Raw genomic sequence first — 26782 nt, forward strand, 5'->3', positions numbered from 1 at the left:
ACTTTTTTTTCTAGAAAAGGCTCTTTAGGGATGGCTATCGAAGGCCTTCCTTTGGCGAGCGTGTTAAAGAGCTGTGTGGGACACCACAATGCTAGTCTTTCCTATGGACAAAAACCAAAAAGCACCATCTGAGTAGGAGTGGCGCTCCCTGACCACTATTTATATTATTCGAAATGATAAATCTCATTTCCACCAACAAAGTCACTTTATTTGAGATAACTCAACCTTTGCCTTAACAGTCGTTTTTACATCAAATGATACACCTGGACTATTCTACAGAGACCAAGTTTAGCATCTAATTTCCCCCTGGAGAGGATTCAAATAAAATATGCTAGAAAAGGTGGACCAAAGATGATGAGCTCCATATCCTTTAGGTCACAACTTTTTCATCCCATCGAGATATAAGTTGCATAGAATAGTATGTCTTGTCAAAAGAAATTTACATCAAGAAGAATGTCACTCTAAAGCTGATTTTATCTTGGCAACAAAGAATCCACCTGGAGACTGTTGATGTAAAAATGGTGTTAAGATAAATTAAAAGGAAGCAGTTGCCTCAGTTCAAAAAGGAAGTTGTTGCAGCAATTTGGAGTGCTGTTTATTACACCAGGAGAGCCAGGAACTGGAAACTGTTTAAAGGAGCAACTGTACATAGTGAGATGGCTGTCACCCAGATACGACAGGATTAGTTCTCTGAGAATGTCTAGGAAGATGCATAGATGTAGAGATTTATTACAAGTTCTTACTGTGTAAATAGTTCTATTTTGAGGCTTAGATTTCATTAGCACTCTTCCTAGAAGGTGGTTAATGGAACTAGCCAGCTAGGTGCTCTTTAGATTGTTATTATGTTTGTTATTAATGGTAATATTCACAGTTGTTACAAAAAAAAAAAAGAATCCACCTTCAAAGGAAAAAAGTCCGTACGTAGTTCTATCTCATTGGACTATAAGATTGCAAAACAGGGATTTACCACGACTGGATGAAAAAAAGTAGAATAGCAAGGCAAAGTAACAGAAACGAATAATTGCAAATTTCTTTCTATTGTTCCTAGAATCTGGAAAAGATTACCAGGTGACCGTTACAGATTGCTAATAACGCTATGCATGTTTCAGATTGTCTTCAACGAGTTCAATACAACGATATAAAACTAACTCAATGGGGTTCAAGGCACACATTGTGTCCGATGCTAGATGGTCATGATCCTGCTGATTTTCTGCCACGACTCCTGTCACTAACGTACGTAAAGGTAGAAGCCATTCGTTGTAAGCCATCTGTAACTTGTCCTTAGAGAGCACTCCAGTATAGTTGGTTTTCCCTGTTGCATGTGTTTTGGAAGTCAGAAAATCAGTAACATTAGTGTCACATTCTGTTGTCCCCAAAATTCAAATTGAGGATAAATCTGTTTAGCTACAGATATTAGACAACAGAAAAGACAAGACCATCCACTGATGATAATTCATTAGTCTTTTACCAGAAAAGACAAGACTTTAGATAACGGATGATCTCCTGAAACTACCCACAAGTTGTTTTGTCAAAAGCTTTACACACACGGCACTTGAACAATTCAACTAGACCCATCATAAAGTATTTATATTCTTTATTAAATTAATGTTTTTTCTATCCCCTGCATAATGCGAAAGAATGGACTATGAAAATGTTTCCAAAAAAATGGAAAGGAAGAAAGAGGAAGGGCAGAAGCTTTTCTCTAATCAGTAAGCGAGAGAGAAACTTAAATGAAGAGCTTCTAGATCATGCCCAAATAATTCGAAACAAAACAAGGGACTAAAAAGGACAAGTGTAAAGAACCTTAGCTATTGATATACCACCTGACATTACAATTTTCCTGTTACCCATTTTACATGACTTTTGTATTAAATTAGTAGTGGTGAAAAAACATAATGAAATTGCTATTCGAAAGTTCGTTTAATAGAAAAAATATCATGTGATATACCGAATGAAAGTTGTATAAAATGTCACTTCAGGTGTTTTGACATGACGTTTTATAGGCTTATTGCATACTTTCCTTCGTCAACTTGCACCTATTTCCTTTACACATCCTAAATACATGGTTAACCTTTTACATATCAAAAGTTGTTCGAAACACAGCTATTACACAACTATTCGGTGTTTGGCTCGGTGTTTGGCCACTTATTCCTAGAGGTTGCATCACATGTGCCGATCAGTGTGCGACACATGTCATAACTCAAGGAAAAAAAATATTAAAATTCCAGCTGTATCCCCAATTGACAGAATTTTCCAGTTTTTCCATTCTTCATCTTCCCTTCTTGATGGTTGCCACCTATACCGCCTCCATGGTTTCTGCCAAAACCAACATAGCTGGTAATCTCCATTTCTCTAATTTCACTCACCTCACGTTTTCCCTCTGCCACCAGTCTCACCTCATCTTCATCAATAGAGACCACATCTGTGTTGCCACAAAACACTATCCCTTCACCAGACGCCTGCTCCAACTCCAAATAATATATCGGATCCCTTTAACCTCCTTTCATGCTCACTATGACCATCAAATAATTCCGCCAAGCCAGAATCACCCGAAAAGTACCCCAATCAGAGACCACTATAAAGGCATAAACGACGGTACCCCAACACCACTCTTCGACCCCAGCAACTCCACTAAAAATCACACACTTGACAACACTCCACCACCTAAAAACCACCGGTCTCTCCCTCTTTTATTTTGGTTCCACCAAGTTTAATTATAAGGCTTTTAGATCTCTTCATAACTCCAACAATTTCAATCTCTCCATCCGTTAGTCCACTCTTGCTAAACATAACCAAAAAGATTAAGAAGCGGAGTTGAGTCTGTGGAATCTTGCTTTGTGGAGTGGTAATGGGACTATTAGTTGAAGGAAGGATTGGGACAATGGGTTTGTGTATGAAAAATGGTAGGGGTGATCTAATGGGTTTTCTGATGAAGGTCGTTAGGTGGTGATATTGGAGGAGGGGTGGATGTATGTCTGATTCTTTTTGAAGGTTAGAAGGGGGAGTAGCCTGAAGGTGGTGGAACTGGTGGTGGCTGTTAGATGGAGAGGTTCAACTGCTGGAGAAGATGGGCATGGAAAATGGAGGAGGTAGGGGACACGTGGCACTTAAATAAGGCCTCATGCAAAATGTTTGCAATACGCCTAAAATGCTGGTAAAAAATGCTATGGCTATGTTGACTAAAAGTTTGGGCTATATAAGGTGTGTAAAAGGATGTTTGTGTATTTAAGGTGTGTAAAAGAGAAATTTTTGGACGGGGAAAGTATGTATTAAGCCTGTTTTACCTGACTCTTTTCATTTCTGGAGTATTCCCGAATGCTCAAGATGTTCGACACCATTAATCAATGATAATATATATAATCATCGCAACTTTTTCGCAATTTGGATTCATTCACTTCTTTTAATCTCCAGTTTTGATATGATGTTTCCTTTGTTAAATTAATTTTTTAACCATTACTTTGATATTTTCTTTTACCTGTCACTAATATAACACATAAGTCAAATTAATATGTTAAATTTCGTATCCAATCAAATATTAACACATACAGAAACAACATACCCAGTGTCATCCCAAAAAGTGGGGTCTGGGGAGGGTAGAGAGTACGCAAACCTTACCCCTACTATGCGGGGGTAGAGAGGCTGTTTCCAATAGACCCTCCACTCAAAAGCAAATCAAAGCAGTCCACAAATATCAACATATGGATTGGGTATTTCTAGTAAAATAGCATCAAACATGATAGAGAAGCCACAAATAGGAGTACCATGTCACTGGACCAGGAGAGTGTTATTCTAATCGAGGATCGAAATGGAAATGTAAGAACGAAATCTCACGTAGAAGCAACCATAAAAGACACTCACATATTGACATATAATCTAAAAGAGAATTTTTGTCATAATTAGGCTACACTTACCTGTTGACTCTCTGATCACTACAAACCGATATAGATTGAGAGCTGATAGAACCTGTAGAGTATGGCAAGAAATACAGTAAGAAAATTTAAATTTAATCAATGTATGTGGTTAAAAAAAGCAGAAAGAAGTTCCGAATTCGGTATGCTATGAGGTTATGAGGTCAGTGTTATCAACTTTTTGAAGGGCAAATCACTAAGTGATAAACTAACACTCGTGATCAACCAAGAATTGCATTAATCTGACTCAAAGAGGCAATCCTCATTGTTTTCACCAGACAAGAAATATTATAGAGATGAGCAAAGAGAAAAAGAACAAAAATTTTCTTAACAGAACGTCTAACAATAACTTCAGAGGTGGCACCCTTGGGCCTTGAAATCACATTAATGTCAAAGACGCCACAACAAATCTTTAGCCCATAATTTCAGGCAATAGTAGACTTTCCTATACTTGCTCCTTGTGAAAAAATTAAGTACGTAACATCTTTTAGCTTCTTTAACGCGTATTTTTTTATAACCGAAAAATCCCCGAGGGCCTGCTGGCGCACAGTTCAAAACTTGGTGAATAATGAGCCCAACCCTCTACCTTTCTCCACTTAATACCAGGCTTCTATCTAGTGTAGGGTTCGAACTCGTGATGTGCGCCTAACCTACACATCATGTGGTGCGCTCTTACCACCAGATCAAAGCCCTATGGAACTCAACATGTATTTTCTCACCATACTACTATCAATATGCCCAGGTAATTCATTTTGAACAAAAATACACCACTTTTGGCTGGACCTCAAATCCTAGCAGCATCATAGCCGTACTCCTAAGCAAATGCTCCAGGAGCTGACACAAGTTGACAATCGCATGTGAACTATTTTGTGTTTCACTTTGTATTTAATGCATGTTGTGGAGTTGATAATGAAGGACGGCAAGAGGAGTAGATTCAAACTTGAATGCTTTTCACTTCTCTGAAGATCTGATGAAGTATATTACAACAACATTACCTCAAGAAGGAAGAGAGAGAGAGAGACTTGATCAAAGATGGCTCACTGTAAGAGACCAAGTAACTTCAACAATACATCAGATGCAAATCCCCAAAGTTATTAAGTAGGCGTTTGGACATGCGATTTGAAACCATGGTTTGAAACCATAAGATGAAATCAGCGTTTGGACATGCATTTCATCTCATGGTTTCAAACAATGGTTTGAAATCCCAAATCATCCAAAAAGGCATGATTTGGGGTTTCAAACCATGGTTTCTAAACTTTTAAATATAAAACTTGACCCATAAGTTTATATTTTGTAAAAAAGCGCGAGTGTCCATTCCTACGTAGTAGAGGTACGGTTCAGCCTACAGGATCAACAGCTGGTTCTTCATCATCTATATGCCCTCTGAGGCAAAGCTCACAGACACCACCAGGTCGTGGTAGAGGTAGAGGAGGAGCTCTTAGTTCGAGTGGTCCTCAGCACCGTATTAAAGCGACAGGATCTTGAGTCTTTCCCCAATGTTGTCACATGTATATTATCAGTATCTTCTCATGATGTATATGCATTGATTGATCCAGGGTCTACATTGTCATATATATTGCCGATTGAATTGGGGTGAAACCTTGATTTATGTCTACCATGTGGGAGGATTATATTAAAGAGTAGTTACATTACTATTCATGTTAAATTTTCTTTTTTATTGAACTAAAGTTTGATCAATTGATGTTGTATTTTATAGAAAGGCCTTCTAGTAGCGTATTAGTTTTGTTATGAACTATGACTTGCTTATTTGGTAAGATTGTATAAGAATTGAGAATATTTTGATAGTTTTCACAGCTTGTGGGATTTTTATGTCTATAAGAAAAAATACAACTTAAGAAATCCAAATTGCATGTCCAAACATGGTTTCAAATCATGGTTTCATCTCATGGTTTCAAACCATGTCCAAACGGCTAAGCACAACATCACCGCACTAATCCTTTATAATGATTAAAACGTAAGATTTGAATATCCTAGCATTTTCTCATTATCAAGATTCACATAGAAGTCCAACTGGCAGCTCGCATGTAACTTCACTCATGGCGCTCAGTGCAAAGTGGAAGTGGGACGATCATACGGTTAATATCTTCAACAAGGTGCTTATTTGTGCCCCCAATCCTATTGTCAATTAGCTGATCCATCATATTACAGATAAGTGAAAAAAGAACAGAGGAAACCCTCACATTATATAGCAACCAATTCTCCACACACTATGTAGCAACCAGTTCTCTTGATGGAGTCATACAATAAGTTAACTTATAGATCAACTATCGTTAATGCCACTGGAAGAAGTAGCATTGCATTCTCTCTAGACCCAAAAAAGTTCCAAAAAAAAAAAAGCTCAACGGAAGAAGATTAAGGAAACATAATCCAGCCAGGCAAGTCTAATGCAAAACGATAGATGCTAATATAAGTCATGCTTGTCGAGTGAAAAAAGGAGGATAATTACTGCATCACTGTATTCAGGAAGGGATGGAGGGCCACCATTTGGAGGCTTTAGAACCAGCTCCACTAGTTCCAGAACACCAGCACGCCAAAATGATAGGCATTGAGAATATTTCACTTCTGCCCCTGAGACTTCACTTGTTACTGAGATGCTTCTACTATGTTCCTCATGCATTTCCCTTCTGAAACAATCTAAAAGGATTGCAATCTGTACATGAAAAAATATATGAATAAGTTCAACCAAGTGTAGTCCAAGAAAATTACTGTAGCGGCAAACTTCTCTAGCAACTGAAGGAGCACATACCATAGAAGAAGACTCGCTATTCTGTATCAAAGCCTTTAAGATGTCAAACCTTAAATAACTTGGAATATCTGCAAGCACCTGATAATGTAAAACCAATCATCAAATGTTCACATGCAAGTCTACCCGCAAATTCTCTATAAACAAGTAAACAAAAAACAAAATGATTCAATGCCCACATATATATTTTCTGTATCATGAAATAGAGCTAATAATGCATATTTAAAACAAAGAACACCGTGAAGCATTTAAGAAATAAACACAAAGTCGTACTAACTTAGAGGTTCAAGTGTTCAATGTATCCTCAAGAATCAAGGGCTCTATCAGCATTCACCCCTTTATGTTAGTTTTTTCTCCTTTCCACTCAAATTCTTTTAATTTTAGCACTCTTTTCTAAAGGTTGATAATAGGCCATGTTTCTCCAAACACTTCATGGCATAATAATAATGTTGAGTTCTCCCACATCGGTGGGATAAGTGGTCTTTGGACTCCTTATATGGCTTGGGCAATCCTCCTCCCTTTGAGCTAGCTTTTGGGGTTGAGTTAGGCCCAAGATCAATTCTTTACATGGTATCAGAGCCAGGCTCGTCCAATTCATTGTTTCCGATGTTGGGACTCTGTCTTATATTGTCCATGCTCCAGATGTCCAGTCCTGGGCGTGCGGGGGTGTTGAGTTCTCCCACATCAGTGGGATAAGTGGTCCTTGGACTCCTTATATGGCTTGGGCAATCCTCCTCCCCAAGATCCATGCTTTATAAATAAGTCTTTTTCCCATTCCTCCAAAAGTTGAGAAGAGACTGGATATGTTTAGAAGCATTTTTTTGTGGCAAGGCAACAAAGATAAAAGGGGTATAGTCAAGTGGAATATTCTGACACTAAGCAAACAACAAGGAGGGCTTGGTTTAAAAATTCGTAGGAAATCAAAGTTTATTTATGAAATGGCTCTGCGGTACTCAAATGAAGATCAATCATTATGGAAGAAGGTGATTAAAGAAAAATATGGGGAGGATGATGCATGGAAACCAAAGCTGTCAGCACTGTATATGGCGTTAGTGTTTGGAGGACTATCAGAAATCTTTGGAGTATCTTCAGCATTAATACCAGATTCAAAGTTGGGAATGGGCAACATATTTCTTTATGGGAAGACAACCGATTAGGCAATGGCTCTCTCCGGCACCTTTATCCAGATGTTTACATCCTAAATCAGCAGCAAAGGGCCAATATCAATGAGGTATGGAACAACCAAGGATGGGACCTTAGCTTCAGAAGACTTTTGAATGACTGGGAAATAGACAGATTCAGTGCCTTCCTCAGCAGACCTAATCTCTTCAATGGAGTCTTACCTGAGCAAGATCGATTATGGCGGCTGAGAGACAAATCAAGAGTCTTTTCAGTCAAGACAGCTTACCTTTGGATGAATCACAACAACAATCTTCAGGTACAATGGCCTTGGAGACAAATTTGGAAGACAAACATAACATACAAGGTGGCATGCTTTGTTTAGTTGGGAGTAAAAATGCTTGTTTAACAAAAGACAGACTACAAAGAAGGGGAATACACGTTGGCACTTATGTGGACTGTATGCAGAAACAAACAATCACCTTTTTTTGCATTGTAGGGTGACTACTCAATTGTGGGACATATTTCTTGCTAATATTGGTTTGAGTTGGGCAATGCCAGTTCATACATTAGGTATGATATCTAGTTGGAACAGAAGTGGAGGGACTAAAGCTCAAAGAAAATATTGTAGTATGATCACAGGATGCATATGGTGGACTATCCGGAAGGAAAGGAATTCAAGATGTTTTAATAACAAAAGCAACCCTATCCAGAAGATAAAGCTTAATTGTATCCGACTTTTGTATTTTTGGTGTAAAGAAAAGTATAGTTTATTATTTTTGTGCAGCTTTAGCTAGACTCCCTGTAACTATGGCCTTTTTTTGATTTCAATACAGTTTGTTACCATCTCCCAAAAAAAAAAAAAAAAAAAGTCAGCACAATGTTTAACGTGCCACTCAAGTTACTATTAAGATTTCCATTAAGCTAGTCCAAAGGCTCCAGTACCACTATTGGTGAATTTAGACAGAATTGGTGTTCCTTTTTAATCCTCTTCGACAATTGTGAAAAACTACATCTAAGCTGTAACGTTCAGTAAAACTACGGCAGAATTGATTTTTTTTTTTTTTTTTTTTTTTTTGAAATGGTAACAGTTAATCTATATATCCACAGGTATACTGCATCCAAATGTGTAGTCCCCCTTCAAAAAGTTACATCTTACAGCTTGTTCCTTACATGATCTTCCTCTTACAGTAATTCCAAAACATCAAAAATATCTTTTGTTTGTACTAAAACTACCTGTTTACACCAAAAGTAAAAAAGACTTAGACAATTTATCTTGAACTTCTGCAGACCACATTGTTTGCTCTCAAAGCACCTCTGATTCTTTTCATTCCATACAGTCCACCATATGCATGATGGGACAATCCTCCATCTCTCCTCCTCCTTTGTTGCATTTTCATCCCTATTCCAACTGTTTAGAACTCCTTTAATGGTCCCAGGTTTCACCCACTTGATCTTCCTCAGGCTGATGAACATCTTCCATAGTTGTTCTGTCCATTTGCAGTGTAAAAAGAGATGGTTGATTGTCTCATTTTGCTCCCTACATAAGAAACACCTTCAGCATAGATGGAAACCTCTTTTTTTCAAGTTGTCATGAGTCAGTAATGCTTCTTTTGCCAAGAGCCAGTTGAAGCAGTTCACTTTGTATGGAACTTTTGTCCTCCAGATCATCTTCCAGAGTCATCCTCCTGCATAGTTGAGGTGTTCAGGTCCTTATAAGCTGAATTAACTGAGAAAATTCCTTTGCTGTCCTTCTGCCATTCTATTGAGTCTCTTTCTCCTGTCAAATTGTTGAAAGTGGCCATTGTATTATGAAATGCTGTTATCCTCTCTATCTCCCAATCATTCAAGTTTCTTCTCAGATTCAAGTTCCATCCCTGTCCAGTCCATATCTCAACAATAGTGGCTTGTTGCGATTGACAAAGAACAAATAGATAACAGTACAATCCACTTATCATTCCAAAATGAAACCTTTAACCCATTTCCAACCTTCCATCCGATCCTTGCTAGCATAACAGGCCTCAAGTTCCTGATTGCTCTCCAAACAGTGCAACTGTATGGTATAGTTACCATGTTTGTTGTCCAGTTATCTTCCATTCCATATTTAACAGTGATGACATCTTTCCAGAGCATGTTCTCTGCAAATTTCCATAACCATTTCATCATTAGGCTTTGGTTCTGGATCTTCATGTCTCTAATACCCACTCCTCCTAAAGTCCTACCTTCTTGCTAATTGTCAATTCTTCCCACTTGACTAGATGTATCTTTTTCTTGTCTTCAGTGCCTTGCCAGAAAAAGTTCCTTCTAAGCATGTCAATCCTTTTAATCACATTGACAGGTGTTGGAAAGATGGACATCATGTAAGATGGTAAAGCATCTAACACACTGTTGACCATAGTCAGTCTACCCCCAAGAGAAAGGTACTGACTTTTCCAGTTGGACAGTCTTTTCTCACATCTCTCTAAAACCCCATTCCATATCCCTTTGGATTTGCTTTTAGCTCCCAAAGGCATGCCCAAGTAAATGGTTGGGAGCTCCCCACTCTGCCTCCAAGCTTCTCAGCTAACCTCTCCAATTCTGGCACCTCATTTATAGGATAGATGAAACTTTTCCCCCAATTGATGTGTAATCCAGAAACTGCTTCAAAGATGATGAAGATAACCCTTAGCATTAACATACCATTTTCCTCTGCATCACAAAATACTAAGGTGTCATCTGCATACTGTAGATGTGTGATCTCTAAATTGTTTCCTTCTCCCACCTGGAATCCCCTTATCCCTCCTCTCTCCTGTGCTGTGTTTAACATGTTGCTCATCCCTTCCATTGCAAGAATGAATAGGAAAGGGGATAAAGGGTCCCCCTGTCTCAATCCCCTTTGAGAAGGAAAGAAACCACAAGGAGTTCTATTGACCAAAACTGAGAATTTTACTGTGCTGATGCACTGTTTAATCCATCTAGTACCACACCCATCTGCTCCAGCATCTTGATCAGGAAGCTCCAGTTCAAAGATCATAAGCTTTTTGGATGTCAAGTTTGCATAGAATGCCTGGTTTTTTACTTCTCTGCCTGGAGGCTATAGAATTGCATCCATAATCTATATCCCTTTTATGAAAGTCATTTGCTGTCTATCCACCAGTTTGTGGATAACCTTTTTCAGTCTCTCTGCCAGTAGCTTGGCAATGATTTTGTATACTCCACCTATTAAGCTAATAGGTCTGAAGTCATTGAGTTTTATTGCCCCAACCTTCTTTGGAATTAGTGCCACAAAGGTAGCATTCAGACTCCTTTCAAAGTAGCCATCTGCATGAAAGTTCTGAATAGCTGCTACTAGGTCAGTCCTGATGATTTCCCAACATTGAGTAAAGAAAGCCATTGTATACCCATCCGGACCTGGTGCCTTATCTCCTGCACATGCTTTAATGGATTCCAATACCTCTTGAGCTCCAAATGGTGCCATAAGGTAAGTGTTGTCATCTTCCTCTATCCTGGGACAGTTTCTCATATCTAATTGAGGCCTCCAGTTCTCTGTCTCAGTGTAAAGCTTCTCATAGTAGGCTACTATCTCATTCTTCACTTCTATAGGATCTTCCACAACTTCACCATCTACTCTCAGCTTATCTATTGTGTTTACTCTGCGGTGGGCATTAGCAGTTTTATGAAAAAAGCTAGTGTTTCTGTCCCCCTCTTTTAGCCAGATTGCCCTGGATCTCTGTCTCCATGCAATCTCTTCATGTCTAGCTATTTCTTCAAATTCCAACTTCAGTGCCATTCTAGATGCTATTGCTCCCTCCTCCAGAATTCTGTCCTCCTGTATTTCTTCCAGTTCAGCCAATTGGGCAAGCACTATTTGTTTCTGGATCTTCAAGTTTCCTTGAGCTGTTTGGCACCATTCCTTCAGTTTATCCTTAAGAGCTTTCAACTTTGCCACCAAAATATAGTCAGGTCTGCCAATGAAAGTGAAGGATTCCCACCAGTTCTTTACTCTTTCATTGAAACCTTCTGTTTGCAGCCACCAATTCTCAAACTTGAAATATGAACTGTTTTTCTCCCATTCCCCACATTGTAACATCAGTGGGGAGTGATCAGAAGTTACCCTGTGAAGTATAGTCTGCTTGATGTTTCTGAAACTGGCATCCCATTCTTCTGATATGAGAAACCTATCTATTCTTGCTGCAATAGTATGTCTGTCTCCCTTTTTCCATGTGAACTTTCCTCCTGTTAAGTCCAAATCCACCAGCTCCATGTCTATAGATTCTCCTGCAATTCTTCTTCTCTGATGGGAATTTAACTGTATTAAAATCCCCACACAGGACCCAGGGACCTGGAATCAGTCCCCTTGCTGCTCCCACTTCTCGCCAAGTTTCCTCTCTTTCTTGTCTGTCATTAGGAGCATATACTCCAGTCATTTGCCAACAGTAATCTTGGTTTTTCCCAATGAAACTGAGTACATTCCCACACTACTGATCACACCTTCCCATTCCCTTTTATCCCACATTATGACTATACCACCTCTGGTCCCACTTGCTTCTAGCTGCACATAACTAACCCATCTACTTCCCCAAACTTCCTTAACTATATCTATGATTTCCCCCTCCACCTTTGTTTCATGTAAACAAACTACATCTGCACTCCAGCTTTGTAAACAATCCCTGATCATACCCCTCTTCTTGCTACAGTTTAACCCCTTCACATTCCAAGATACTATATTTAGCTTCATTGATTTTTGATTGCCAGATATTCCCCCCCCCCCCCCTCTCTCCTAGTGCCATTGCTCATAAATTTAGTATCTAATTCTAATCCCTTCAATTCATTCATCCCCTTCCTTTTTGTGATTGACTGCTCCCCCTTGTTCTCCTTCTTATTGTTGTCAATTTTCAAAAATAACTCTCTGGCCTTCTCTTCACACCCTCTGAAACTTGCTCCAAACTCTGTACTGAGTTTGGTGATGTGCTGTTTAATCCATTCTGGAGTGCTGACTTGACCATGCAATGATTAGGATAAGTTTAAGCTTGAGGACTGGACAAAGTTTGAACTATGAAGAAACACTCTAGAGTAAGGGTTTTAGGATAACTAGAAGTAAGACCGAGTATATGCACTGCAGTTCAGCCACCATAAAGAGAATGAAGCTTAGGCGAGACTAAATGGCATTGCGAGGCCTAAATGTAAATAATTATATCTACGCTCGATGTTTAAGAGAATGGTAAGATAGATGAAGACGTTACATATAGAATCGAGATAGGGTAGTTGAAATAAGGAAATGCTACTGGAATGTTACGTTTGAGAAGGTTATGTTTCAAAGAGTAACTTTATCAAAAAATGCTTCAAAGTGGAAGGCAAAGTTCTATAAAATGGTTTTAAGACCAACAATGGTACTATATAAGAGTGAATGTTGGGCCTCCAAATTCCACCATATTCACAAGATGGGTGTTGGAGATATGCAAATGTTAAGATAGATATGTTAGATGTTAAGATAGATATGTTATCATATAAGAGTCGATAAAATTGACAAATTATCTCATTCAGCAGAAGGTGCAAATAGCACACATAGAGGATAATATGAGAGAAGGTTAATCGAGATGGTTTGACCAACCCTACGTCGGCCTTTAGATGTACCAGGTCCATGGGTGTGAAAGATTGAAGATGTTAAAAGACGAGCTAAACCTAAAATCACATGGAAGGAATTGTCTCTAAAGACCTACGATCTCTCGGAACCTGTATGAACGAAAAAGATCTATATAGGTGATATTAATTAGTTGGAATTAAATTTTAGTCATGTTAGTAAGTTTACTTCAAGTCCAATATTAGCAAAAAGTCTTTAGTCTAGTCTTTTTAAAGATTTATATTTCAATAACACGTAGAGAACTTCTACTGCTAGAGAAACTAAATTTAATATGTACTGAAGTAGAATAGGCTTACATGGAGTGACATGACCTCGACTTGGTTAGAATTGAAGCATAGATGTTGCGGTTGCAACGATTAGGATTAAACTACTAGTCAAAGACCATAAAGATGTGAATTGTCATTGTTTTTCACGTCAGTTTGAGGGACTCCGTTAGAGTGTAAAGTTCATTTGTATCTCTGGAGAAATTGGCCAGTTTCAATCTCTAGCAAGTGAGAAGAAAAGGGGAAAAGAAAAAAGGTGACGGTACTCTTATGTCTCTCACCATTTTGGGTGAAAAAAAAAAAGAAGACACTCATCTTCTTACTTCGACACATATTTAGCCACATGGAAAAATCTAAGCCTAAGTAGTTTAAAATTCAAACCAGAGAACAAGTCATGTTCTAGTCTCTAGTATTTGGGACAGTGCACCTGAACTGCAACTATGCAATACTTTCATTTTGACTGTTAAATAAACTCTCCATGCAAGAGTAAGAGATCATTGAGAGATTCATGTAAGAGTAAGAGCTCATTGAGAGATTCATGGAGGGATAACTTACAAACACAACATATGCTGATATTACAATTTGCAAGAAATATCATCTTTCATGGGGTTAAATGGAAAGCATCAATAGACTTCCCATTTTGCTCCAGACATGAGTCATGTAATTCCAGTATGATAATAATATTGAAAAAGAGCTTCTGTACCAAAATAGGGAACTTCAAAGCACAAGGAAAAATGCTTTTACCTTCTTCAGGGCATCAAAAGATTTCTTCCGCAAAACAGCATTTGGTGCATATATAATGACCAATTCAATCGCCTACAAAGTGCACTTCAACTTTAGGGCGCAAGTACAAAGCAGTTCAAAAGAACCCAAGATGTCGCATCACTTCACCTGCAATGCCGTATATAGAGTAGGCATATATGTGGAGTGGTCCATATTATCATTTTGAATTTCTTGGTGTACACATCCATCCATAATGCAAAGCAGGAAATCAAGAGCATGCGCTTTCAATTCCCATGATAGGTCAACACTTGAGAAGACATACTTTAACATGCCTATTGCAAGCCATCTTTTAGTCTGGTTCATTTGAAGTTCATTTTTCACTGCTTCAAAATCTGCGTCAGCAGCAGCTGATGTCTCATTGGATTTGTAAACCCAGATTACTGCATAATATATCAGGAGAAATTTAGACAGGTGAGTGGGAAGGTAGACAACATCTGGTGAGAGGGAGAACAATTAATTAAATCTAGAAAATATTGACCTGCAAGTGATCCACCATGTTTGACATGAGAAAAGTAAGCCATTCTATCGTCCCCGTCATCTGGAAATTTCTTTAGGGCATTAAAAGACGCATATCCATGAACGATTTCCCACTTTCTAGTAAATCATGCAGGGAAATTAGCAAAACATTGCGAACAATATAGGAATAATTACCATTCAAAGCCATTATTTAAAAAGTCTTCTTATAAAAGAGGAGAGAAATCAAAACACCCACCACTACCTACAAAAGATTGGTACCATAAATATAAAGCGGAAAATAAGGATCCACATATATACCTCCACATATGGTTGTGAACTTATCAACATCAGGTCCAGTAATTAATCCCACATATGATAAACCACAGAATGGAAGAAAGTATGACAGGTGTAGCATAATGGGCAGAAGACTTGAAATGTTATGTCCCATTGCAATTGAAGCAAGAGCCTGCATGCAGTAGTGAAATTTTGTCACACACAAAGACATTGGAGTGGAATTTCCGGAAAACATCACAATGGCCTCAAAAAGAACCAGAAGAGCTCAAGCTGGATTTTGCATTGAGTCTCAGGAACACTGACCGTGACTTCTAAGACAAACATGCCCAATAAAGCACAGAGTATTTCCTGATCTTTCTGTTCCTGTGAAGCAAAGATCAATCAGAGTAATCCTAAAAACACAAGATGCAGCATACGGGAATATCACGGACCAACTTTTTGCAAACAGCTTGTATTGAATCTGCAACTGCAATTGCTTTTTGGAATAATTCCTCAGTGTCTTTGTCTTCCTCATCTGCCTCTGAGGACACAGACTTTAAAACACCAAGAATAACAGGAATTGCAGCTTTCACTTGCTCAAATTGCCGTCTTTGGATGAGTATTATAACTGAAAAAAATGAATAAGGTAAAAATCCAATCATGTCATTGATGACAAAAGTATGCTAACAGAAGAACTAAGTTTCATTTAGAGCATTAATAAACCTTCACGAACTACTTGTACTAAAGTAAATTTTAGACCAACGAATTTAACTTCGATTTACTCATGGTGGTGACGACGGGATAAAACCCAATCAGGCGTATTAAACTTGATTTTTTTAGTTTTTACTCACAAACTCAAGTTATTTCACCAACTAGAGTTTGAGAGTGTGTTGAAAGCCAAATAATCAAGAAGTCATATTTTAAAAAATGTCTAGATTCCCGAACTCTGAGTAGAGAATATTATAGAGGATGTCTAGAATATTTTGTACTTAATTGTAGCATAGTTACCATCATAGGATATCTAGAATATTTTGTATTCAATTGTAGCATATTTACTTACCTTGTTAGATGAAGAGATATTGTGGAGCAGCCTATGACAATTGACCACTGTATAAGGAGCTCTTCAAGTATATTGTTACTCATTTGAAGCAAGACAATTTTTTTCTTTTATTTTTTCAGTTTCTGCATAGTGTCAAAGCCTCTACCATCTTGGTAGCAACTTAAGTGGCTTCTGCTGAGGAGCGCTCTCGCTGCTTGAGAGAGGACGGCGTCGGTCGCCAGCCGGGGGCAACAGTCAGCCAATATTTTTCTTCTTTTCTTTCCTCTTTTTGGCACCATCCTTTTTCTGACGACCAGCTCCGCTCGCTCTACAGCTAGTGACACCATCATTCATCTCAAGCAACTGGTGCTACTCCTCTTGTACATTGTTAATCAACCATGTTTTCCATTTTGGCAATTTAAAGTTGGCCTTTTTAACATTGTCTCTAGTAGGGATGTGCATAATTTGGCATATACCGAATTGAAATAAAAAATTTGGTATCCTATATGGTATTTGGTTTAAGTTTTTAAAAAACAGGGTATTCTGTATCTGGAAAATAATTATCTAGAAAATAATTACAGAAATACTCATAGCGTACCAAAATATATACTAACTTATATCATACACGTATTTTAGATTATAAACATGTCATATTTGGCATTGGCACCTGAAAACTGGCCTGTTTGCACTAATGTTGACACAGATAACACTAACTTATTAAATCAAATAGAGATGCCAAAAAAAAGATAGTGACATTCACGTGCAATTGCTTGATGAATCCCACATGAAATATAGGGATGATGAAAAGTTAAATTAAAACTTTGCATTATCTTTAGTTTTGCTTTTCCTCAATGTTTGCTGGTTCTTGTGCCAAGGGTCAACCAGAAACAGCCTCTCCACCTCCCAAGGTAGGGGTAAGGTCTGCGTACACTCTACTCTACCCTCCCCAGACCCCATTTTGTGGGATTTCACTGGGTATGTTGTTGTTGTTGTTGTTGTTGTTGTTGTTGTTGTTGTTTTTCCTCAATGTAAAAGATCGGTCCAATTCAGATCATTAAATCCAGTTCATCTACAAATTTGTTTTGCGTAGTTTTCTGAATTTTTATATTTATTTCAGAGCTGATGGTAATTCAGTTCAAAAGTTCATACATGATCATGCATGTCTTTTCTCTAACCACACTCCCTAGAAAATTAAATGTTCCAGAAGGTACTTTCTTTGATTAAGTGTCTTGTCCAACACTTTTTTACCTCTTAAAGACAAAAGAGACAAAATAAAGTTAATATTCTCTATCCAAACCCAACAACCCGAAGTTACCGAACTGATAAACCAAAACCGAAAGGAGAAAAACGAACCATACCAAATTTAATTAGGTATGGTACTGGTATAGCATTTTAAGAAACTGAATACTGAACCGAAATATCTAAAACCTTACCGTACCGACAGACGAACACCCCTAGTCTCTAGATGGCGCTCGAAGGTTTGAAATCTCTATATTTTCTCACCCATGAGAGAAGGTCTGACTTCTCTCTGAAAACTGTTACTCAAACCGGCAAGCCATACAATGACTTTCTTCTTCTTTTAGGAAATAGGTCCTTGTATCACTGCTTTGATTCATTAAGTTCAGTCCTAGTTCATTTTTCATAGGCTTTCGAGTTGTAACCACTTGCTTAATTCAAAGTGTTTGTAGGTTGCTTTTGTTTGAGAAAACAATTTGTTGTGGCTATTGGAGTTAAGGCTTAGAGTTAAGTCCTAGATAGCTAAAATTGTAATCAGAATTTTGGCTCATTTGTTTAGTGGAGTTTTTGGAGTCGAATCTTACAGGGGTAGGTCATGGTTTTTACACCTTATGAGCCGGGTGGTTCTCCACGTAAAATCCTATGTTCTTTATTATTCTGCATTTTACAATTTTAGTTGTCTTTAGTCTTTACTAAAACATATAAGAACCAGGTTCACTGACAGAAGTTAGGCAAATTTTAGGGGGTCAAGAAAATTCGGTATGACCCAATTCAACCCCCTCTTAAGTTGTGTACATGTGCTAAACTAATAATTAGTATCAGATCGCTTTCTCCTAAACTAGGCTAAAACCTTGAGAGATACTGAAAGATGAGTGCACCGAGATTAATGAGGGACAGTTCACCACTCGACCACCGTTGTTTAATGGCCAGTACTATAGTTGGTGGAAGTCAAGAATGGAAGACTTCTTGATTGTTGAGATTGTCACGAGGGACCACTAGTCCCCATGAAGAAGGATGCTAAACAAGTAGATGTTCCTAAGGAGCCCCCTTAATTCCTACTTGCTGATAACTTTTGCAGAAGAAACATACAGCTCGTGAATAGATGTTATATGTCTTCAGCGTATAGAAACCAGCAAGCATCTATTCCTCCATCGCCCAGTAGCTGCAGATATTTGTTATATGTTCCTACCTAATTTTGGACTCCCATGGATCACGCCGCAGAACATCAGAGATGCCTATGAAATCTGGAGTTTGTAAAAAGTTAATAACACCATATGGAAAATCTGGAAAATAACACCAGTCAAATTTTTTTTTTATTTTTTTTTTTTGTATTGGGACAGAAAAGACCCACAAGTGTTATGGAGTATGAACTCCTGTCCACTCAATTAAGGCTAGATGTAGTTTATGTTTTTTCAGTTGGCACAACGTATTCCCTGTAAATTTTCATGTCAACCTTTTGGATTTTGTAGCTCCCTATCCTTAGTATAGTCCTTCTGTATTGGAGCTGATAGTCACTTTCTAGTACTTGATATGTTTCCGTAATTTTGCATTTTCTGGATGTCAATAATGAAACTCATTTTCATAGCCTCAACACATTTGAGACGTGTTTCAATGCTATTCATTTAAATTAACATCTCTAATACACATAATGGCACAAGAAAACCTTGTTAAAAGAGAAAAGGTACCTTCATAAGACCGCATATGAGCCAAGTGAATAAAAGAGATGAGACCTAGCTATTGTTGGGGTTGGGGGAGGGAAGGAATAAATATCAACCATCTTAAAATTTGAACAATGTCCTAATACTTTTTTTTTTTTTTTTGAGATGGAAACAATGTCCTAATACTAGGGACAGGAAAATACATAAAAGGGACCCATCAGTGGACCTGGAGAAATTCAAGCCACTTAGGCTGAGAACTTCATCTTCAAGTGTATACAACCACCAAAAAAAAAGCAACAACAACAAAAAAACAAAAATAAAAAAGTAAAAAAAGAGAAGAATATCTCCATGATTTCTCTTCAATCTCGCTAATCTTCCCCCATGACCATCTAAAGAATTCGGAGCATTTCACTTTATATTTTATCTTCAGATTTGCTCTACAATTGTGAAGTTCTGCTTCAGCGTGACCAGTAACTTTTCTATTTTTTATCAAAAAGGAAATAACTGTGCACAAAAGAGATATACATGGAAAAAGGAGCTACTTAAAATGCCTTCTCCACGAAAAGTCATCCAACAATAAATATGAACTAGGAAAGTTTGGGAGCTCCAAATGCAGATATGAGAGCTCAAGCCACTCAATATCTCTCACATTTCTCTCTCTAAAATATACACATTACAGCATGAGGATTCACTGCCCAAACTTGTCCCTCATACTACTTCTCCCTTTAAAACACCACAGGAGTTGCTGATGGAAGGTGGCATAGTTCAAGCAATTCCCCTTCCTTCACGTTAAGCATTTGATAGCATATTTCTGTAGTGAACTTTCAAGCAATTCCCCTTCCTTCACGTTCAGCATTTGATACCATATTTCTGTAGTGAACTACTGTAACAACAATGGTCCAGATTTCTCTTGTTCCATAAGGTTCTCCAACAGTCCATCACCACTCCGTCTTTTCTCTGGTTCCATTACGGCCCTCCCATATTTCTCTCATGATTATCCTCCAAAGAGGATCCTCTTCTGTCTCTCTACATATATTTTCCTAACAAGACACTAATTAAACCAGTTAACATCCGTGATATACAATTTCCCGAATTTTAAATAGGAGCCTACAATACAATATAAAAATCCACAACCTCACATTTTATATCCATTAATTTTTCTTGTTCAGATGTACGTTTCGTCATAACATCCTCTTCTTCAGCTTCAGGTTATCAATCTAGGATATTGAAGTTGTAATTGTGTTCTTCCATCAGTACCAAGGGATCCACAACTATTACTCTCAGATCATTCCATCCAGTAGAGGAATAGCTCCAGAATGAAGTTGAGATGTTTAGGTGCTATAGAAACTCACTTGGGTCTAAACCACCAAGATAGAAGGCAGGCCAAGTGCACTCAAGTTGGATTCTAGTACGTGACTCCCACTTTTGACAGTTCCACGATATGAAATGAAGAGGAGATGAACAGAAGTTACCATTCAAATGGTAACTGGGACTAGTAAAATTTTAATACTCCAAATCTTTAAGAAAAAACAGAAAATACAAATAAACCATTGCAGGAGCTCACAGATTCCACGAGTATCAAGACTGAGTTTCAGAGTATAATTATGCTGTTTTAGGAACACCTAAATCATTTGAGAGTTCATAAAAGGTGTATACCAGCCACAACCTCATCCAAACATAAGTTCTAATTTCTGGCGCGAGAATAAGTTCCAATATCCATGTGTGGACTCAGCAATAACATTATGAGATTTCAGCTTTTTACCACCTTAACAATTATCACTACAGTTCAAACCTATTTTCTCTCGTCTAATACTAAATTGACAATCAATGAATTTATGGATTACCTTTGGCAAGGCCACCAATAAGAGGAGAAAAATAGCAAGGAACCCTGAACATTTCACTTGGGGAACTTAACGCCTGAAAATTTCAACATAGACCATCATAAAAAACGAAGAACAAATACTAACAAGCACAAACCTAGAGAGAGTCAGCATATATACTATCTTTAAACCATAGTATGTGAGCCAAAAAAAATTGCACCAAGCGAGTCTGTCCCACTAATACAGCCACTATATTAAAGTTAGAATCTAAATGGAAGTCGCTAAAAACTCTAATCCTTATAATTCACCAATTATCTCTCTTAGGAATTTTTTCTATCTAAGAAATAGCAATCCGATGTGGGAAAATGGAGATTGGTACAGAACCAACTTGAACAGTTAGCATCCAACACTCAATAAAATGGCTACAAATCATTTAACACATAAGTTAGGTAGAATAATACAAGCTACACAGTAAAATTGTCAAAGCTCTTCATAAAAGAAATGTTAAACATGCATAATTCCTCATTTATTTACTTAATAAGATGACGATGACATGCTCTGCAGGAAATCACTTAGAACTCCAATTCTGAACAATCTAGTACAGACTTTTATAAAACACTCCAATTCAATGTAGAGCAAGAACAAGTTGATACCTCGCAAAGAATTGGTAGCATTTCACGAGGAGAACACATAGTAACTAGATGAGCAATAACACGTTCAGCAACCTCGGAGCATCTTTTGGAAGCGAGTGCAAATTTACACACTAGTTTGGGCAACTCAAACGATAAAGCATCAATAACTTCCTGCAACAAAACTGCAAACATCACAAACAACAATCCTTTTTCCAAACAATACAGTAAATCACTTATTAATTTTGAGGGAATTACCTGATTTGTCGATGGTGAAGTTATGAAACAATGAATTTCAGTAAGAATGTGGAATGATGTTGTCTCCAAATCCAGATTTGATGGTTCTTCTAATACTGAGACTGAGATGGGATTAAGGAAATCGACGAGGGCGGTGATTGATTGATCAGAATTGGTAAAGTCACCGGCTTCAACCAACTGCACTTATAAGCAAATTCAACAATGTTTTCATATATATATATATATATATATATATATAGAGAGAGAGAGAGAGAGAGAGAGTGTGTGTTTTGGGGCTTACTTGAGAGCATGTAGATAGGGTATGTTGGAGGCGAGGAATGAGGGAATCGGACAGTTTCTCTTCCGACATTCTAATCTCTCTCTCTCCACGCCGGCGGTGCTAGCAGATAGAGGGAAGGAATAAACTGACGGTGACAAAAAAGTCTCCTTATTACAAACGGTGACAAGTTTAGCCAAGATTAAATTTATCTTAAAAATGTGATTAGCTTAAGTTGGCACTGAATTATAATTTTTAAAACTTATAATCTTCTAGAAAATACGCAAAAGCACACACATATTATACAAAAACTTCAATCCACTTCCACCCACGACCCCAACTACTTCTTCATTTTTATTTTTTTTTTAAAAAGGCAGTTCCTCAGTTCTTTAGGTGGCAAAAAACCGGCGACCACCATTCTTTGTTCTTGCCGTTCCTCTCTCTCCATTCTTTCGCTTCCTCATTATTCTTTCTTGCTCATTTCTCTCTATCTCTCTCGATTCGTTCTTCTCTATTCATTCTCAGGTAAAGTTTTTCTTTCACTTGGTTCAAAAGTTAGGATTTTGAAATCAGAGTGTGAAAATAATGATTTTGGTTAGAGAAGATGAAGAAGAACATGGGTTTGTCTTGAATGTTGTTTGTTTTGTTGTAGTTTCGGGTATTTGTTGCACTTGTTGGGGTTTGTGAGTTTGTAAATAGTGGTTGTGGTTGTGAAATTATAGTTTTTAGTCTTGTTTTTGTTCTTTCTCCTTGTTATTTCGAAAAAAAGGCTTGCAATTTTGTTGATGTTTTCCAACAACTGAGGTTACCTGTTGCAGCAAATTCAGCACTTGTTTGACAGTTGCAAACATCTGCTGAGGTTGCATGGTTAAAAAACTCCTATTTGGTGTATTTTGTTTAAGTTGTGAGTGAGATTTGTGATGGTTGTGTGTTTGTAGTGAAATATAGATGTTTTGTAGTTAAATTTAGATGTTTTTCTGTTGTTGTTGTTGTTCTTTGTTGACGGAATTCAAGACTTGTTTGACATTTGCAAACATTTCTTTGAGGTTGCATGGTTAAAAAAACCCTATTTGGTGTATTTTGTTTAAGTTGTGAGTGAGATTTGTGATGGTTGTGTATTTGTAGTGAAATAAAGATGTTTTGTAGTTAAATTTAGATGTTTTTGTTGCTGTTGTTCTTTGTCATAGTATGGTTTAGGAAAAGTTTTGATTTTATCTAACAGTTGTTGCATAAAATCAAAACAATTGTTAAGGTTTTTGCAGCAACTGAAGCAGTTGTTACAGCATATTAACTAGCTATTGTAAAAACCAAAACGATTTGCTAGTATTGCTACTCTTGTTTTTCTATTTCCAACGACTTCCAAGATTACTAACATGCAACAAGTAATAAGTTGTTGCAACAGCTTCGTTTTTTGTTGCAACATATTCTTAATCTGGTAAATAACTGATTACTTTGTTGCAACATATTCCTTTTCCCTTTTACTTTGAATGTTGCACTAATCAATTAAAACTGTTTTTCTATCTCCTGTGTGTAGATAAAATGGCTCCAGTTAAAAGAAAATGAGAGAAACCAACTGAGGGAGAAAGTAGTAAAAGAGCTAAGGTGCAAACACCATTAGATAAACTTGTGACTGCTATTTGTCAATCAACAAATCTAGAGGAAAGAGTTAGTGAAACTGCACGAAACCTCCGTCAGTATGAAGAAGAGAGGATAAAAAACCCACGAAACCTGAGAAGAAAGTGAAAAAAGATGGGCATAGAAGAAGAAAGTGATAAAAATGAACAAAATGAAGAAACTAGAGAAGAAAGTGAAAAAAGATGATGAAAAATCTCTTTGGAGGAGATAAAGAAAATGAAGAAAATGTTGAAGGAGATGAAGAAGAAGGAGATGAAGGGGATGAAGGAGGTGAAGAAGATCGATTTCAAAGCGAAAGGGTAAGCGTAGGATTGAAGAAGAAGAATCAACAGGATCGAGACCTTGGCGAGTTAAGAAGAAAAAGAAAACATAATGTGGATGACAATCTTGTTGAGTCTTCTAGTATTGCCACGGATCCTAAACAACAAGACCTTCGATTGACGAGGTCGTCAACTAGGGTTTTAAAAGCTTTGAAAAGTACGGCGTGACGATGCAAAACCTATATGGCGAATGGAAATAATGATTTGTACGGTGATTTTGTGGTCGGATCAAGCATGGGCAAGGGCTTTGACACCTTTTGGGCATTCTTCGGCAGCAGGGGTTAGAGAATTTCTTTAGGGTTAGCTGCTTTAGGCTCTATTTAGATTTGCCTGAAGATACTGAAACTCGATTTCAAATGATAATGGTGTCTGAGCTTTTGAAGCGTAGGATTATTTGTGATAGAACAGGATGAGGTTTGGATCATTACCGTGGCATGCACATAACCCACATATACGTTGTTTTGTGAAGAAGGAGTTTGCCATAGTTCTGGGATTGAGATGTTATCCTTGTGAGCCTTTTCCTACTATTGTATTAACCAAAAAAGCCGGCTGAACGAGCTCTCCAACCGAAAACGGGCGTCCCAGAATGATGTACCGCGGGAAACTTGGTCCGAAGAAAGGGGGGCTGCGTTTCAAAAGAAATTGTTGGTTCGTAAAACTTTCTAAGAATGAGCACATTTTCAAAATATCAAATGTTTATTTTTAGTACGCGTAAACAACATATGGTTTGCGATTGATTAAACTTAGTGGGACTAAGAGATAAGGGTTTTAAAAGCTTTTCGTAAAAGAATATATTATGCAAGATTTGAGTCCAAAACTTTCTCAAAAAAGCACAGTGAGTCGCGAGTCTTTATGCATAAACCGTGCTTAGTTTGGTTTTTTCTTTTCTTTTTTGTCATACCAAACTTTGATTTTTGATGGCGAAGCCATTCCTCACCGTAAACAACGAATCGAGGTTGACCTTTTGGATTGATTAAACGCTTAAGAATGACTCTTTTGCAACCAAGTTTTTATGATGCCTTCAACAACTATGCTAGTATCGTAGGTTTTAAAAGCTTTAGCATAAATTACCAACGCCTCTCAACCATAAGCTCAGAACTCATTGAATATTTGATGAAGGATTTGAAGCCAACGGGAAGACGTACTAAATTCAACAACACCAATATGGATTCTAACAATTGGTCAATTCAAACACATGGTAAATTTTCATTCAATGTTTTCAAAATCTTTTTTTTTCCAAAACCAATCAAACAACATTCAAGAACTCTTTTTTCCAACAATCCAACCTTTTTTGTATTTAACATCACTATTTATGATTTTTGATGGCATGGCATTTGAAAAAGCTACATTCCAAAATCTTATCCTCAGGTTAGTAAGTAAAATGATCATACTTGGGGATCGGGAAAATCGTCATTAAACTCTCTATTTTCAACATAGAATACTAACAACAAATAACCAAAATTCCAAGAAAACTAACTCATCCACATACAGAAGGCCATCTTAGATGGCATATATGTATATACTTTATGATTTTTATGCCTTTCAATCACTCCACAAATCCAAAACAATACAAAATACATAAAAGACACACATGAGTGACCAACACACACCTTTCAAACCCATATCCTCATGTAAGCATTAGAACACAACAACACACATAAAGCTTTACATAACTCATACACAACGCATGACTTCATAACAACCCTTCAATTTGTTTGGGCAAGGCGAAAACGAACAATCCAACGCTCGAAACAACAACTCCACGTTATTCACCACCCTCAAATTAACAACGCATTTTAGAAGGCTAGTTGCAACAAGTTGTGCATTTGTTGAACAATCAAACTAACACATATTCAATTATCAATCAGAAACCAATAATTAAACTATTGACAATCCAACCAATGTTACTCCAACAAATGAATTTGTTACAACATTACACTAGTTTTTTCCAATCGATGATCTTACTCCCTCATTAAACTCTTATTTTCAACATAGAATCTACGCCAACAAGTTACCCATAATTCCATATTCGGTCCCAAAATATCCATATACTTTATGATTTTCATTCCTTTCGAATAATATGCTACATAAAGCTTAGGTCTTACAACATAATTGCAACGTAACGTTATCATATCCCGATTGGACAATTTCCAACTTTTCAATAATTTACCTTTCTTCAAAAAATGACGAGGCAACAGAGAACGATCTGACGCAACAACACACCACCGTTGTTGCAACAATGTTTAACAGTTCACTTTAGTTGCTAATTTGAATGTAACATGCAACTTTAGTTTTTTTCAATAATTGGATCTTTGGTCCCAAACTTTCTTAATCGTAGTAAACTCGTTGGAAAATGTCTGGAAGGATATTAAGGTCATTCATGAGGATATAAAGGGCTTGAACAATGACAATGTTATTGTAAGATCCGGATGAGTAAGTTGACATCTTTGGATATCATTATTTTGATATGGTATTTTGTTTTATGTGAAACGTTTTTGTAATAAAGGGCTTATGACAATGATAAATGACATCTTTGATATCATTATATATTATTTTGATATGGTATATGTGAAACGTTTTTGTAAAAAGTTTGATAAATATGACTTTATATAATTTTGATATTACTATTTTTTAGAATTACCACATGATGTGACGAAGTTTATAAATGGGATTTATTTATTATAAGATAGAAATCATTTTCTCATAAAGAAAAGAAAGCTATCTTTTTACCGTTTTGAGAACTTA

At 37.2% G+C, this 26782-nt stretch overlaps 1 protein-coding gene across 1 annotated transcript; it reads right to left on the reverse strand.

Annotated features, from left to right (window-relative positions):
- Positions 1 to 1005: 1005 nt before the first annotated feature.
- On the reverse strand, positions 1006 to 22257 carry LOC132056875 (aberrant root formation protein 4). Its single transcript, XM_059449263.1, has 14 exons — positions 22107 to 22257; positions 21827 to 22003; positions 21593 to 21742; positions 20964 to 21036; positions 15639 to 15814; positions 15511 to 15570; positions 15232 to 15379; positions 14936 to 14995; positions 14566 to 14837; positions 14419 to 14490; positions 6676 to 6753; positions 6376 to 6579; positions 3912 to 3963; positions 1006 to 1312 (listed from the first exon to the last, which is right to left on the reverse strand). The coding sequence occupies exons 1-14, from the start codon at positions 22173 to 22175 to the stop codon at positions 1095 to 1097; spliced, it is 1809 nt and encodes a 602-aa protein (XP_059305246.1). The 5' UTR covers positions 22176 to 22257; the 3' UTR covers positions 1006 to 1094.
- Positions 22258 to 26782: the final 4525 nt, after the last annotated feature.

Source organism: Lycium ferocissimum, chromosome 5 (genome assembly GCF_029784015.1).
Source record: "Lycium ferocissimum isolate CSIRO_LF1 chromosome 5, AGI_CSIRO_Lferr_CH_V1, whole genome shotgun sequence".
NCBI lineage: Eukaryota > Viridiplantae > Streptophyta > Magnoliopsida > Solanales > Solanaceae > Lycium > Lycium ferocissimum.